Here is a 13076-nt window from a genome sequence, read left to right on the forward strand (position 1 = left end):
CCCATGCTCTGTGATCCTATATTAGTATGTTTACGCTCCTTGACGAGATCAGCAAGATAGTGGTTCATCTTCTTGGTTCTTTCGGTAAAGTCACGTAGAAGGGAAGTAATAAAGTAATAAAAATAAAACATAATAAAATAATTCTCACGACGTTTTGGCCACAACGCAAGCAGCCGTCCTCAGGTGAAGACCAGGTCTGTCGGGGAGACAGCGTCTGAATTCAGACGCTGTCTCCCCGACAGACCTGGTCTGAATTCAGACGCTGTCTCCCCGACAGACGCCGTCTCCCCGACAGACCTGGTCTTCACCTGAGGACGGCTGCTTGCGATGTGGCCGAAACGTCGTGAGAATTATTTTATGTTTTATTTTTATTATTTTATTACTTCCCTTCTACGTGACTTTACCGAAAGAACCAAGAAGATGAATCCCTGCAGTCACGAAAGCTTTAAATCGAAATTTATTGTGGTTCATTTTGGCACATTATGTGTAATGAGTGCAACCTTATCATGTATTCGTTCAGTAACCAGAAGTCAATGTAATAGTTAATGTGGACCCACAAGATGCCTCACCCTGTCTGAGCTCCTGGTTTTTAAAGTGCTCTTCCAACTTTGCCTTCAGGATGTTCCCAAGCTCCACAAAGTGCTCTTTGTCAAGACATCCCTCGCCCATCAGCTCCACACACTGGGGGTACAGGGCAATTGTAAAAGGTGGAGCAGACACAGCACGATCCCATTATGGTCCCACACGTGTCTGTCGAGAAAACAGAGTCCGAGTTCTCGACAGACCTCTTCTCCACCTGAGGACGGCTGCTTGCGTTGTGGCCGAAACGTCGTGAGAATTATTTTATTATGTTTTAGTTTTATTATTTCGTTTTGCTAGGGTGACTTACCTGAAGTATCAAGATGACATCCCTGCAGTCACGAAAGCTTTAAATCGAGGTATACATATTTTAATTTATTTTGGCTAATGTAGACCATGATGCCGGTACGCAATGGCCTACTCTTCTTTCAATGACCTCACTGGAATCTTTCAACATCCGCAGGTGACGCACAGGCATGCGAGCGGCGAACGCGCTAACGCTGGGCCGTGTCACCACGCCCACGTGAAGCGCGCTATTTAAATTAAGATTGGTTAATGGGATTGTGACCGGGTGTTAGAGGGGGGGGGGCTGATAAGTGTGGCTCGTCGCACCCTGGCGAAGGACTCCATGATCTGCGAGATGACGTCGGAGTCCGGCTCGGTGCCGATGGCCTTGATGAAGTCTCCGCACATGAAGTGCCACATCTCGGCCAGGTACTCGGGGCCGCGGATACGCGCACACTCCAGCAGCAGCGGCAGGGACTCTGCCGCAGCCATGCGCACGCGTGCCGCAGAGGAGAAATCCACGCGCGGAGATATTAAAAAAATCCCCAAAATAAATGAAAGTCAAGGAAAGTTTCCGGTGAACCAGTTTGTATTTTTAAATGGCGCTTGCCGAACACAGGCACCAAATGCCCAAACTGTAATGTGGCCAGAAACAGAGCCATTGAAGGGGTTAACACATTCCTGCGGAGGGAAGCTAGTAGGAACGTCGGGTTGCTCAGTCAATGGCCAGGGTCAACGGCGGCGTGGTGTATTCCGCAAATATGCCCGACTGTGAGGGCGGGCACAAGCCGGCGTGAGTAGGTTAAACGTTGAGTTTTATAAGGGCACCACGGGGTGACCAGCCCCTCCCCACCCAGCCCCTCCCTCCCCATCCAGCCCCTCCCTGCACGACGGACGGACACAATAATCCCCCGTGGGCTGGTGTAACCAGGAGGTTCCTACCAGGTATAAATAAGTGTTCATTCGTTTGGAATCTCAACCACTGGCCGAGGGCTTTAAACAGGAGATGAGTACTGCCTTAGTGCTCATCTAAGCAGGAAATCGCTGTTGACTTCTTGACCAGCGGTTCTTAACCTTTACTGCAGCCTTGCACCCCTTTGGTTCTCAAGCGTAAAAAAATTACGTTACTAAATACATAGATTTGATCAAAACAAAGTAGCTGTACTTATGTGTCCGTGCTTAATTTGTCTTTCGATGATTTACCTTCTAAAACAAGTCTGGCATGTCTAGCACTCCTCATAAAGGGTATCTCCACCTCCAGGGGGTTGCTTGCACCCCAGGTAAAGAACCACTGCTCTAGAACTATTGATTGCGCTGCGTGAACACGGCTGTGAGGATATCATCGTGAAAGTAGAACTTGAGCAGCGGGACCATCAGCTTCACCACCTGCTCCGTGTACTCCGCAAAGCCCTCCTTCAGCTCGCGCGCGTAGCAAACCTAAGGGACCCCACGACGAGACGCACAGAGAAAAACAAAACCAGGTGGCTGTCGGTCAATTTCATCGCCGAGACTTGACAATGCAGACAACAAAGATAAACACGTGGATTGTATGTACGTGTATGTTCAACCGTATGTAGCCAACCACACTAATCGTAGGTGCAGGGGGGGGGAGAAGGAAAATAAACTAACACGCAAAAATCAGTTGTAAAGAAATGAGTTTTCAACCTCAGATGTGAAAGTTCCATGAAGTTCTAAGAATGATGTTGGAAAGAGACCAAGAGGCAGAAAAATAAAGACGCTGCTTGACGAATTGAATGAAGAGGGATGTCGTATCATGAAATCAGCAGATACCTCAACAATGGCCAGAATGGGGGGAGAGTTTGAGTCAAAGACCTGCCATTGGGCAAAGGACATTTAATATTATTTAATTTTGTTTTACCTACGTGACTTTACCGCAAAAAACCTAAAGACTAAGAGAAGACCTCTCCGAGGTGTTTCCGGGTTGTACTACGTGTAGGTCGGCCTTCATCAGACGCCGCCAGCAGCAGCCGACAAATACTACGGAGGCTTGTGTTGCTTTCGAAACGTCGTGATTTAATTTAGTTGTTTTCATTTTTATTATTTTTTACCTACGTAACTTTACCGAAAAAAAAGAGTATACTACTACATCAGAATCTTTATTTTTAGACTGCAGAAAAAATCCGATGAGCTATGAAGCTCTATTTCACAGATGGCCCAGTATGGGCGGCTCAGCAAGTTACAACAGCGAACAATACAAATAAACACAATAGGAGTGAAAATTAGAGAAAGAGCTAAGCAAGTAACTAAATATAAATAACAAAAACATCGTAACATATAACCGGGGGAGATCTTGAGCTGCTCCATTGAGTTACCGAAGACGATCCGAACACGTGGAACAAAACGTCGGACATCACGTGGCGGTACGACCGGAAAAGACATCGGAGAGCTGCACTGCACGACCACGAAAACCGAGGCAGTAACAGAAGACGTAACAATCTTCATTGTTTTTACTTGAAAGAGATGGTAGGCTGGAAACTGGGGTCTGGAAACATCTATACAGGAGTATCCATAATATACAGGAGGTCGTGGGTCTAAACAGGAGGTCGTGGGTTCGATCCTGACACCTGCTGTATATGTAGCATTTGCAGTTTCTCCCCATGGTCACGTGGAATTGTCTCCGGGTCCTCTGGTTTTTCCCTCCACATATGTATTTGGCTGCTGTAAATGTCCACATAATAAGCCACTGAGTTGAGCTATCATTTGTGGCCAAGAACGCTTCTGAAAAAGAGCTGTATAGCTCGGCGAGCCTTACCTGATAAAATAAAAAGTTTCAAACAGTTTTCCATTCTAGTTTTGCGCACCAGCATTTGGCAGGCGGTGGCTTTCTCCTCGAGGCCGGCCGTCTTTATCCCGAAACTCTGCTGGTCTCCGAGGCTCACAAACTCCCAGCTGTCGTCCTCCATCTCCTCCATGTCCTGGGCTGAAAGACAAAAGCAAATGACCAGTTCACACCGGCCTCCTTCCACTGTGAAGCAGGCGGCGCATAGTTTATTTTTATGATATAGCCTTTAACAGACTGTTGGAGCAAGTGCTGTTAGCGAGCACCTATAAAGGCCGGCACGGTTTACTATTTTTTTTCTAATGACGTCACGGAATATTTAACGTTCCCCTGTGAAGCAGGCAGCGCGTAGTTTTAGTTATGGTTCACACACACGCAGCAGGAGCAGTATTAACCAGGGTGGCCCGTCAGATTTGTACCGCGAACCTACGCAACGAGCGGTTGAACGCGCCTCACAGCGGGGCCACCACCAAGGCAGGCCGAGGTCTCGGCGGGCGACACTCACCATCCAACAGGGCCACCTCCGGCTTCATCGAGGCGGTTTTCAGAAGTGGCCCCATGACCACGGGCAGGTACTGCTGAAAGTCCTTGCCCAGGATCTTGCACATCCGCGCCCACGCCGAGATCATGTACGAGATCTGCCGACAGACACCACCGCCCCAGGATAAGAACAAGGATTTGCACGTGTGGGTGGGGTGGCTCAGTGATCGAGCAAGCGGTTCGCAATTGGTAAGGGGGTTCATCATTCAGGCCATCATATCTCCGGGGTCGCTAAAAATGCGTACCACCTTGTGGGAAAGTCAACAGTGGTTTCCCATCAATAGATGTTCCCCCCCCCGCCATAGGAATGTGTAATCGTCATCATTGGCTCAGGGTTGTAAACCAGGAAATGAGCACCGCCTCAATGTCAAATTGGAGCAAAAATAATCATCAGTCGTCTGTATGCCGAACTTCTTTCGCATTGTATATGGAGAGCCATGCTAATTGGGAGGTGCGGGGAAAGGACAACATACCACATGGCCTTGTAAGAGTGCATTCCGCACCTTCAATGAGCAACGTTTGGCAGCAAAAGGAGTTCAACATACAAACATACATTTTATCATCAGCATTTGGTTCAAAACAAGCCAAACTCTGGTTGTTGTCGACACTCGATGTCTCATCAGCAGTCAGGCTTGCCTTAACCAATGCTGGCGAACTATTCGATGTTTGTTGGCGAGGGACCCTCTCCGTAAGAACTGGGGCTCTGGTCGCACCTGTGGGTCGTCGTCCTCCAGCTGCGTCGACTCCGTCTGTGTGGTCAGCAGCAGCTGCATCACGGCCGCCGCGTCAGCCATAAACTGCACGATGGCGAAACGGAGACAACACGGACCGAACGTGAAAATTACTTCGCTCATTACCGAGGATGTGACGACGCCGAGCAGGACCGATGAATTTATTTAATTTGACCTGTTGTCATGAGTCCGACAAACTTTGAAACGGTCCACGCATAAAATATTTATCTGTCGCTTCACGCATCCTATAAGCAGTCATTTAGTACTGGAGGGAATGTATTTTTTCAATGTAATATTGCAAGAGCCTCTTGCAGTGGCAGAAGTGACTGGGGTGTGTGTGTGTTAATGTGCGATTGCCCATCAAAAGAAATTAGAGTCCTATTCAACCTTCCGTAAGAATATGTTCCCAACCCCTTATGATTATTTCGTGTGGCGTGTGAATTGCCACGTTGTATTTTGATGTGGAGCTTTGTGAGCCAGTTGAGAGGTTGCTAGAAAATGACCGAGGCTGCAATTTCTGGAAAATGTGTTTTCATAGCGTGCAAGCAACGCTGGCTGCTTTTCATCTTTCACTGGTGTTATCACAAGTGGCTGAAGGCGCCGTGCAACTTACAGATGCCGTTTAAAGCAGACCACGTCTTCCTTGGTCGTCCCCACCCCCCGATTTAGAGAGACACCTGTGACCTTCCCCGTACCTTCTGCTGCCCGACGGCCAGGCCGATGAGGCTGATGCACTCGATGGTCTTGCCGCGCAGCAGTCTCATCTCCTTCTCGGTGGCGCGCTCAACGATGAACTTGAGCTTGGGCATGAAGCGGTCGTAGTGCAGCACGAAGCGCTCCTCCACCGTGTCGGCAACGGACGCCACGGCCGTCACCACCTGCTCCAGCACCAGCTTCTTCCCGTTCATCACCATCTGCGACGGGCAGACAAATGGAGGGTCAAACAAATGATGGGACGGACAGAAAGGAATGGACGGAAGGACAGATGAATGGGCAGAAAAGGTGATCACATCACTGCAGACCACTAAGGTATGGGGTGGGGAACTTTCTTTCCCCGTGGGATGAATTTACAGCCCAACAAAAGGCACTCAAAGTCCTAGGACTTAGGATCACGCAAGGAGGCACCTCCTGCAGTTTGACGTTGAGGATGGCTTCCAGGTGGTCGAGGAGGCTGTCCAGGTAGGGCAGCAGGTACGTCTTGGGGCAGTCCTCCGTGAAGTTGATGAGGGCAGCTGCCGCGTGGGCCTGCACCCGTGGGTTGTCGTTGTCCTTTATCGCCATGAGCAGTCCGGACACGACCTGGGATGAGAGACGCAGTGGAGCTCCTTCGATGGTGCCAAACACTCTTTGCATATGACTAGATGATTCCCCATGCCTATGTACAATCATTTGTCAATCCACTGCTGGATGAAGGCTTCCCCATGCTAAGCAGGGCATGGAGGGGAGGTCCAGGACCAGTTGATATAACACTGATGTTCGCCACAGCCGGGAATATATCTCGCTGGGTTTGTAGCTCGTAGTGCAGTGCCAACTCCTGCACGGGCACTTCAATCCCAAGGCTTAGTCACTCGTAAAAAAATATTTCTGTGAGCCTTTCTAAATTCATAACGAACCTTAGGAATTATTAAAATGTCTTAGTCTGGCTGGCTCGATGAGCCTCGGGGAATTAACAACAACCCGAAGAATATTAGAGGTGGTTAAGTCTGCCTCGGAGTCTTGGGCATTACAAATTTATCAGAAATAATCCTAAGATAGCATAGTCTGGTTCTCGTAAGATGGCTCAAACTTCGCTAGTCACATTGCAAATGTTGTGGGTTTCATCTCCAACACACCGGTGTGCTGAAGTAGCAACTAATTGGCACGTTTTGTTTAAGTGACAAACATTACTAATTGGCTGTGCCATCGGGTGGTGGCGGGTTAACAACACATTTACATTTCGATTTAAAGCTTTCGTGACTGCAGGGATTCATCTTCTTGGTTCTTTCGGTAAAGTCACGTAGAAGGGAAATAATAAAATAGTAATAATAAAACATACAATTTTTATTATTTTATTACGTTGAATTTTTTTTATTTTATTATTTGTATTTTATTATGTAATATTTTTATTACTTTATTATTTCCCTTCTACGTGACTTTACCAAAAGAACCAAGAAGACACATTTACATTTACGCAAACGAACCCAACTTGGGCAATAACGTCCACAACAGTGACTTATCACACGCCACGTGCCAATGACTTTCTGGCCCCGACTATTGTCAATACGCGTGCGGGGCAGCGTGGCGAGACAGGTTTACGATTTCAGCGGCGACTCACCTTGTCGTGGAACTTCTTTTGGAAGGTGGGCGCGAAGTCGGTGGCCATCTGCCCCAGAGCGTTGCACGAGGCGTAGCGCACCCTGGGATGCTGGGGGGGGGGGTCCGCGGGTCAAAACAAAGCGCTCGTTGGCATCGCTGGCACATCTTGCGGTGGCCAAAAGCCGCTACGTGCAATGTGTGTGCGTGTGCGCATGTTGAACTTCTTTCGCACCGTACGTAGCCAACCGTGCTAATCGGAGGTGCGTGTCCCCCCAGCCTTCACCAACCCACACTGATCAGCATGAAGTACGGTCAAATAACCCCCACGACCCACACAGCGTGGGGGAGGCCCTCATGCAGCAGTGGAAAAAAAAAATATCTGAACCGGTTCATATATATCATTCGTCATGTTGGCAGTGTCCGGGAATCCAAGTCACGTTGCCACTTTCAAAGCGTAGTGTGCTAAAGTTCATCGCACCTCCAATGAGCACGGTCGGTTACGTACGGCACGAAAGTTCAACATCGATGAATATACAGCGCTACCTGGTTCCACTCCACACAGTTGTCAGGCACCTACTTATAATAAGACAGCGCTAATGGCCACAGTGGCGGCACAGGGGGACATCGCGGGAGCACCGCCTCTCACCGGGTCACTCAGGAAGGGCAACACGTAGTTGAGGATTTCGGGAAGCATTGATTCCATCTGCTGGTGGCAGCCCTCGCCGATGGCCGACAGAGCCATGAGGGCCGCATGCCGGTGCTTCCAGTCCTCTACACAATGGACAAGCGACGATATATTCAAGTCACGTCTCGTCCGGAGGCAAACCGTTACCTTGAGAGGCTTCACACGTATGCCAGCGGACGACATGAGGGAAGGGGGAGAAATGTGTGGGGCGGTGGGGGCAGGGACGCGTGGGAGAGAGAGAGAGAGAGCGAGCAATACCACATCATGGCCCCAGGGCCACTGAGGCCAAGCGCAGGGGACAAAGGTACTGGGACCAGTCAAGAAGGAGCCCCAGGGGCAGCACCAATAACTCACAGGGGCAGCGATAACAGCACCAACCAGTTTCGGCGCAGAGCTGGACATGCACCCTAGTGTGGCTACGAAGATCAAAAAGGAGGCTTTCGCGACCAGTATTATCCAAAGGTTTTTTTTGGGTTAGATCGCGTAAATATAGATGTATCGTTAAACCTTCCACCACCCAACACAGTCGATGAGTAAAATTTATCACGTAAAGAAAATGTGACAATTAGTTACTATCTTTATTTGATCTTGATTTGAATTAGTTAGTTACTAGTTCAGCACACCGGTGTGTTGGAGAGTAAACCCACAACATTAACAATTCGAGAATGATATTTCGGTAGTGATTACAACCAACTTCACCAGGTGATTAGCTAGAATTGTGAATCATTCCTCAAGTCTTGGGTCTTAAATGAGGAACTTCAGTTGCAGGGACATCATCTTCTGAGGCCGTGCTGTGACACAGAGTGGTATTATACTGCTCGCGATAAGAGATCTCAATCTCAATCTCAATATTTGTTTCATTACAGCATGAGGATTAGAGCACAATTGGATTATATAAAGGAAGAAATATATAAAGTGTCAAGTCTGGACGCTTTCAAGAGAGTCCTGCAAAGTTTTCACAGTAGGGGGCGATGTTGCTATGCATTTATGAAATTATTGGCAAAGCAATTTTTTTTTTTACATGAAACATTTGGACCACAATGTGCTTTCATCGCGTGAAGCAGGAACCAGGACTAAATGGGAGGGGGGGGGTGATGATTATGCTGCAGGTGAAACAAGCAACAGAAGTGGAAAAATTGGTTTCAAGGGGCCGTGACTGATCAATGCAGAGCACGACAGGAAGGTCTGAAGTCTGTATTTACAGTGGGGGATGAGGTAATAGGCAGCGTGGGAAACTTGGGGAAAGTCAAAAACAAACACCACGTCAACCGAGACTCACGGCTGGGCAACATGCTGCCGATCCTTGGGGTGACATAAGGCAGGACCGTCTTTCCTCCGAGACCGCACGCCAGTCGGTCCAGCGCACTCTCCCCCGCCACCGCATTACTGCAGCACGGACAACAAGGGAACGAGGGGGAGGAATTACCGCTGCCCCGAGTAATGTAACCTCTAGAGTGCAAGATGCGCACCTCTATCAAGCGTGCTACCCATTAACATCGTTCTTACCCTCGCGATACGTGCGCGGGATCGCACGTGCAACAATCGATTATCTACAGTTTACACAGATCTTGCGCAAATGATAAACTAATGTAACATTTAGGCCAGGGGTCGGCAAACCTGTGACTCTTCAAGGGCCGCTTCGTGACGTTACTTATTAAGGATCACCGTCTCGTATTCGCCACACATTGCACTGCGGCTCTTAAAATGTTTTTTTTACCAAAGTCGAAAATAACAGCTCTTCTTTTTATTTCGGTTGCTGATCCCCTGATTTAGGCTCATGAAAACAGTAGGCGTCATGTGACCGAACCAAACAATTTTTATTTTACCAGGTAAGGAAGGCCCACTGAGCTATGCAGATCTTTTTCAGAAGCGACTTTGGCCACAAATGATAGCTCAACGAAGTAACTTATCACTTGTAAATTTACAGCAGTCAAACACTCGCAACGCACGTTTCTAAATGTGGAGGGAAAAACCAGAGGACCCGGAGAAAAATGCATGCGGCCAAGGGGAGAGAGACATGCAAATTCAAAATATACAACAGCAGGCATCAGGGTCGGAATCGAACCCACAACCTCCTGCATACCAGCCAAGGTAGTTAATATTTCTCCACCATGGGGGAGCCTTTGTCGAGAGAAAGTGCTTGCGAACCTGTCGTAGTCTTCGTCCTCCAGCTCGTCGCACGTCGACCACAGCTCGTTGTCCTCCAGATCCACCATGAGGTCGAGCATCCGAATGACTGTCACATGGGGGCAGCAACGTCCAATAAGACAAAGATCCCCCGTATAGCCTTAACAGACTGTAGGAGCAAGTGCTGTTAGCGATCACCTATGACGGGCGACACGGCACACGAGGGAGTGGGTGGCCAACACCACGCCTGGTTGCCTTTGTCTCCCCGGTGGCGATGTTTACACACCGCACCAGGTACTCATTTTAGGTCGAGTAAACCTAGGGGAGGCCCAGGACCGGTTCAGATAATCGTCACAGGTGTTGACTAGACTATAAGCGGGAATCGAACCCGGGTCGCCTGTTTCCTAGCACATCGCGTACACACACACACGGGCGCAATCCGACTACCCACATCACTAACAAACCAGACACAACCTCCTGCATACCAGGCGAGGTAGTAAACATCTCACCACCACGGCCACCCCTTACACACCACACCTTCTCTGGAGAAAATCTAGTTTCTGCTCATTTTACCTGCCAACGAGATGATTTCCTTCTGCTTTCGCAACATGGCCGGGGCGGCCTCGGCCAGTGTCACAATCACCTCCAGGCCCAGGTGCCTCCTCATGTTGCCCATGTTGCTATCCTCGCAGATCTGCAAAAGGATTTTTTGCTCGGTCACCGTGAATTAAAAAAAAAACCATTGACGACAAACCGATCAGTCGATTCTTATGCTGTCGATCGGTGCGGCCAAATGGCACAGCGATTTGTCAAATGTGGAAAATACAGACCGTGACGCCAGCACACACGGCTTCCTGTTTTCTTATTAAATAATGCCACGAAACTTTTAACGTCTATCACGAAAAACACGACGCGTATTTACGGGATATACAAATGCAATTAACCCTTTCCCATTCCGAGACATCTGCAAGTTGGAGGATGGGGGGTCCCATTCACCTCTGAATCTCGAAATGCTAAAGCGGCTCGGTGTTCATTTAATTTAAAAAGGCATAACGTCGTTTTTTAAAAATTGTACTCACCGCAGGAAACTCTAGCGACACAATTGCACTCTATGATAGCTGGTGCGGAATTGTGCCACACGCCCTCCTGCATGGTCTTGTCGGAGCCTTGGTACCAATAAAGTAAATTATTTTTTTCTTCCGGTTACGTTTTAATGATGTACACTTACGTCATCGGAAAGGAATTGGAAGAAAAACTGATGACGTACAAATCCGTAATAAGAACGAAAAAGGGTTAAACATACTCCACTCACTGGTGTTTAACAACACTAAACACGACACTTCGCCGCTCGCCGGCGACGTCTCCATTGTCGTCGACCGGACCGACGCGTCACCGCTTGGCGGTGCCGTGATGCGAGCACGGACCTGCAGGGCGAGCTTCAAGGTGTCCTCCAGGTGGCCCTTGAGGTACTTGGGGCAGGTGTCGGCGAGGTCCACGAGGGACTTAAGCACCGAGTCGTCGTCGAGCAAGAGAAGGGAGTCCTTCACCGCCTACGCCACCAAAAGACAATAAAGCACCGATGTCGCTGGGCGCTAACGCCGCGTCGAAGATGTCACGTCGGCAAGCACGGACGAGGGCCTGGGATCGAACCCGGGTTCCAGCCACCTCTTTGATTGAACTGCATTTGCGAGTGAAGCGAGTTGATGGTCTTGGCGCAGTCCCCATTGACAACGTAAGAATATAACATTGAATTTTAAACCAAATTGTCGGACATTGGAAGCGACCACGAACCACCACTTGGTATCGGCCCTTCTCTGAAAAGAGTGGAGCACGTGACTCTCAATCGAATCCACACGACTCACGGTGCCACATCTTGTCACCACCTTCGTAAGTGGAAAATGAAAGGAAGCCCCGCAAGTGCGACTGCACCGACCCTGACGGAACCACGGAAGGCATTGTGAACTTCTGCAGCACTTCATTCAGCCTCACCCCTGCAGCTTTTACATCCCTTTCAAACATGGATATAGATCTCTACGTTGCTATTCACTTATGCCACAGGACAAGAAGACATTTCTACGAACATCTATCATTTTAAACCTTATGCTTTCAGACATCCTGAATGGCTTATTTTCTCCCCTTCCCTTGCACGCTTCCTCTAATTCCCTTCCGTTTCCTAATTTGTATTTGTTACGTTTGTTTTACGTTCAGAGGCACTTTCAACGCAGGTCGTCATTGCGGTCGTTGCTGTGAAGGGGCCCACGTACTTGCAAAATTCCGGGCAGGAGGTCTGCAAAGTGCTTCTGGACGGGAAGATGCTCCTGAGACAGCACGAAGGAGGCAGTCGCCTTGGCCGCTTGAATCCGAACCTGCAGGGACATTCCCAGTCCAAACAAAACTTATATCAATCGCACACGAACATCAAGTACACTCAAAAGTTAAAGTTATTGCCTGCTCCAATGAGCTCTGAGGCATCGGTGCTCATCTCCTAGTTACAGCCCTGAAGAGCCAGTGGTGGCAATTCCACATTCCTCCAGCAAGGGCGAGTCTCCCCATAGGACAACCACTGTTGACTTTCACACTAAGTGGTACTCATTATAGTACAACATCACATATCACACGGCCCAATATCCCACCCTAACCAATTAAACGTCCAAGCCCAGTGCAGTATTAAAACAGACGTTAACAAATTCGACATTGATGTATTTTTAATCTCAAGCACATTTCCTAACTTCTAAAGTACAGTAATGTATATCCATATGTTTAAAGCAGTATGCACTTTATTTTCTAGGTAGCATAGTTGTGAATGGAGTGACTGTTATTTGCTATGGATGTTAAAAAACCTGACCTTTTCACTTCGGCCTAAACCTCAGTCCCCAGTGAGTCAGATATGCAATGTTGCACCGTATGAAACTGGTAGGAACCTCCTGGTTCCACCAGCCCACAGGGGATTATTGTGTCCGTCCGTCCGTCGTGCATCCAAAAATGGGAGGGGTGGGGCTGAGTAGAGAGGGGAGGGGCTGGGTGGGGAGGGTGG

The 13076-nt window shown here is 48.7% G+C and overlaps 1 protein-coding gene across 1 annotated transcript in view; it reads right to left on the reverse strand.

Annotated features, from left to right (window-relative positions):
• The window catches only part of IPO5 (importin 5), a 34121-nt gene that overhangs the window by 8432 nt on the left and 12613 nt on the right, over positions 1–13076 (reverse strand). Inside the window, exons 6-20 of the mRNA XM_061570555.1 lie at positions 12307–12408; positions 11467–11592; positions 10616–10736; positions 10064–10151; positions 9195–9301; positions 7877–8001; positions 7250–7339; positions 6061–6234; positions 5631–5849; positions 4918–5001; positions 4170–4302; positions 3687–3805; positions 2205–2301; positions 1192–1364; positions 570–681 (exon numbers count right to left, since the gene is read on the reverse strand). Of these exons, the coding sequence (XP_061426539.1) occupies positions 570–681; positions 1192–1364; positions 2205–2301; positions 3687–3805; positions 4170–4302; positions 4918–5001; positions 5631–5849; positions 6061–6234; positions 7250–7339; positions 7877–8001; positions 9195–9301; positions 10064–10151; positions 10616–10736; positions 11467–11592; positions 12307–12408 (1870 nt within the window). The remainder of the gene's footprint in view (positions 1–569; positions 682–1191; positions 1365–2204; positions 2302–3686; positions 3806–4169; positions 4303–4917; positions 5002–5630; positions 5850–6060; positions 6235–7249; positions 7340–7876; positions 8002–9194; positions 9302–10063; positions 10152–10615; positions 10737–11466; positions 11593–12306; positions 12409–13076) is intronic.

This window comes from Lethenteron reissneri, chromosome 45 (genome assembly GCF_015708825.2).
Source record: "Lethenteron reissneri isolate LAM-NWPU_2019-01 chromosome 45, ASM1570882v1, whole genome shotgun sequence".
NCBI classification, from domain to species: domain Eukaryota; kingdom Metazoa; phylum Chordata; class Hyperoartia; order Petromyzontiformes; family Petromyzontidae; genus Lethenteron; species Lethenteron reissneri.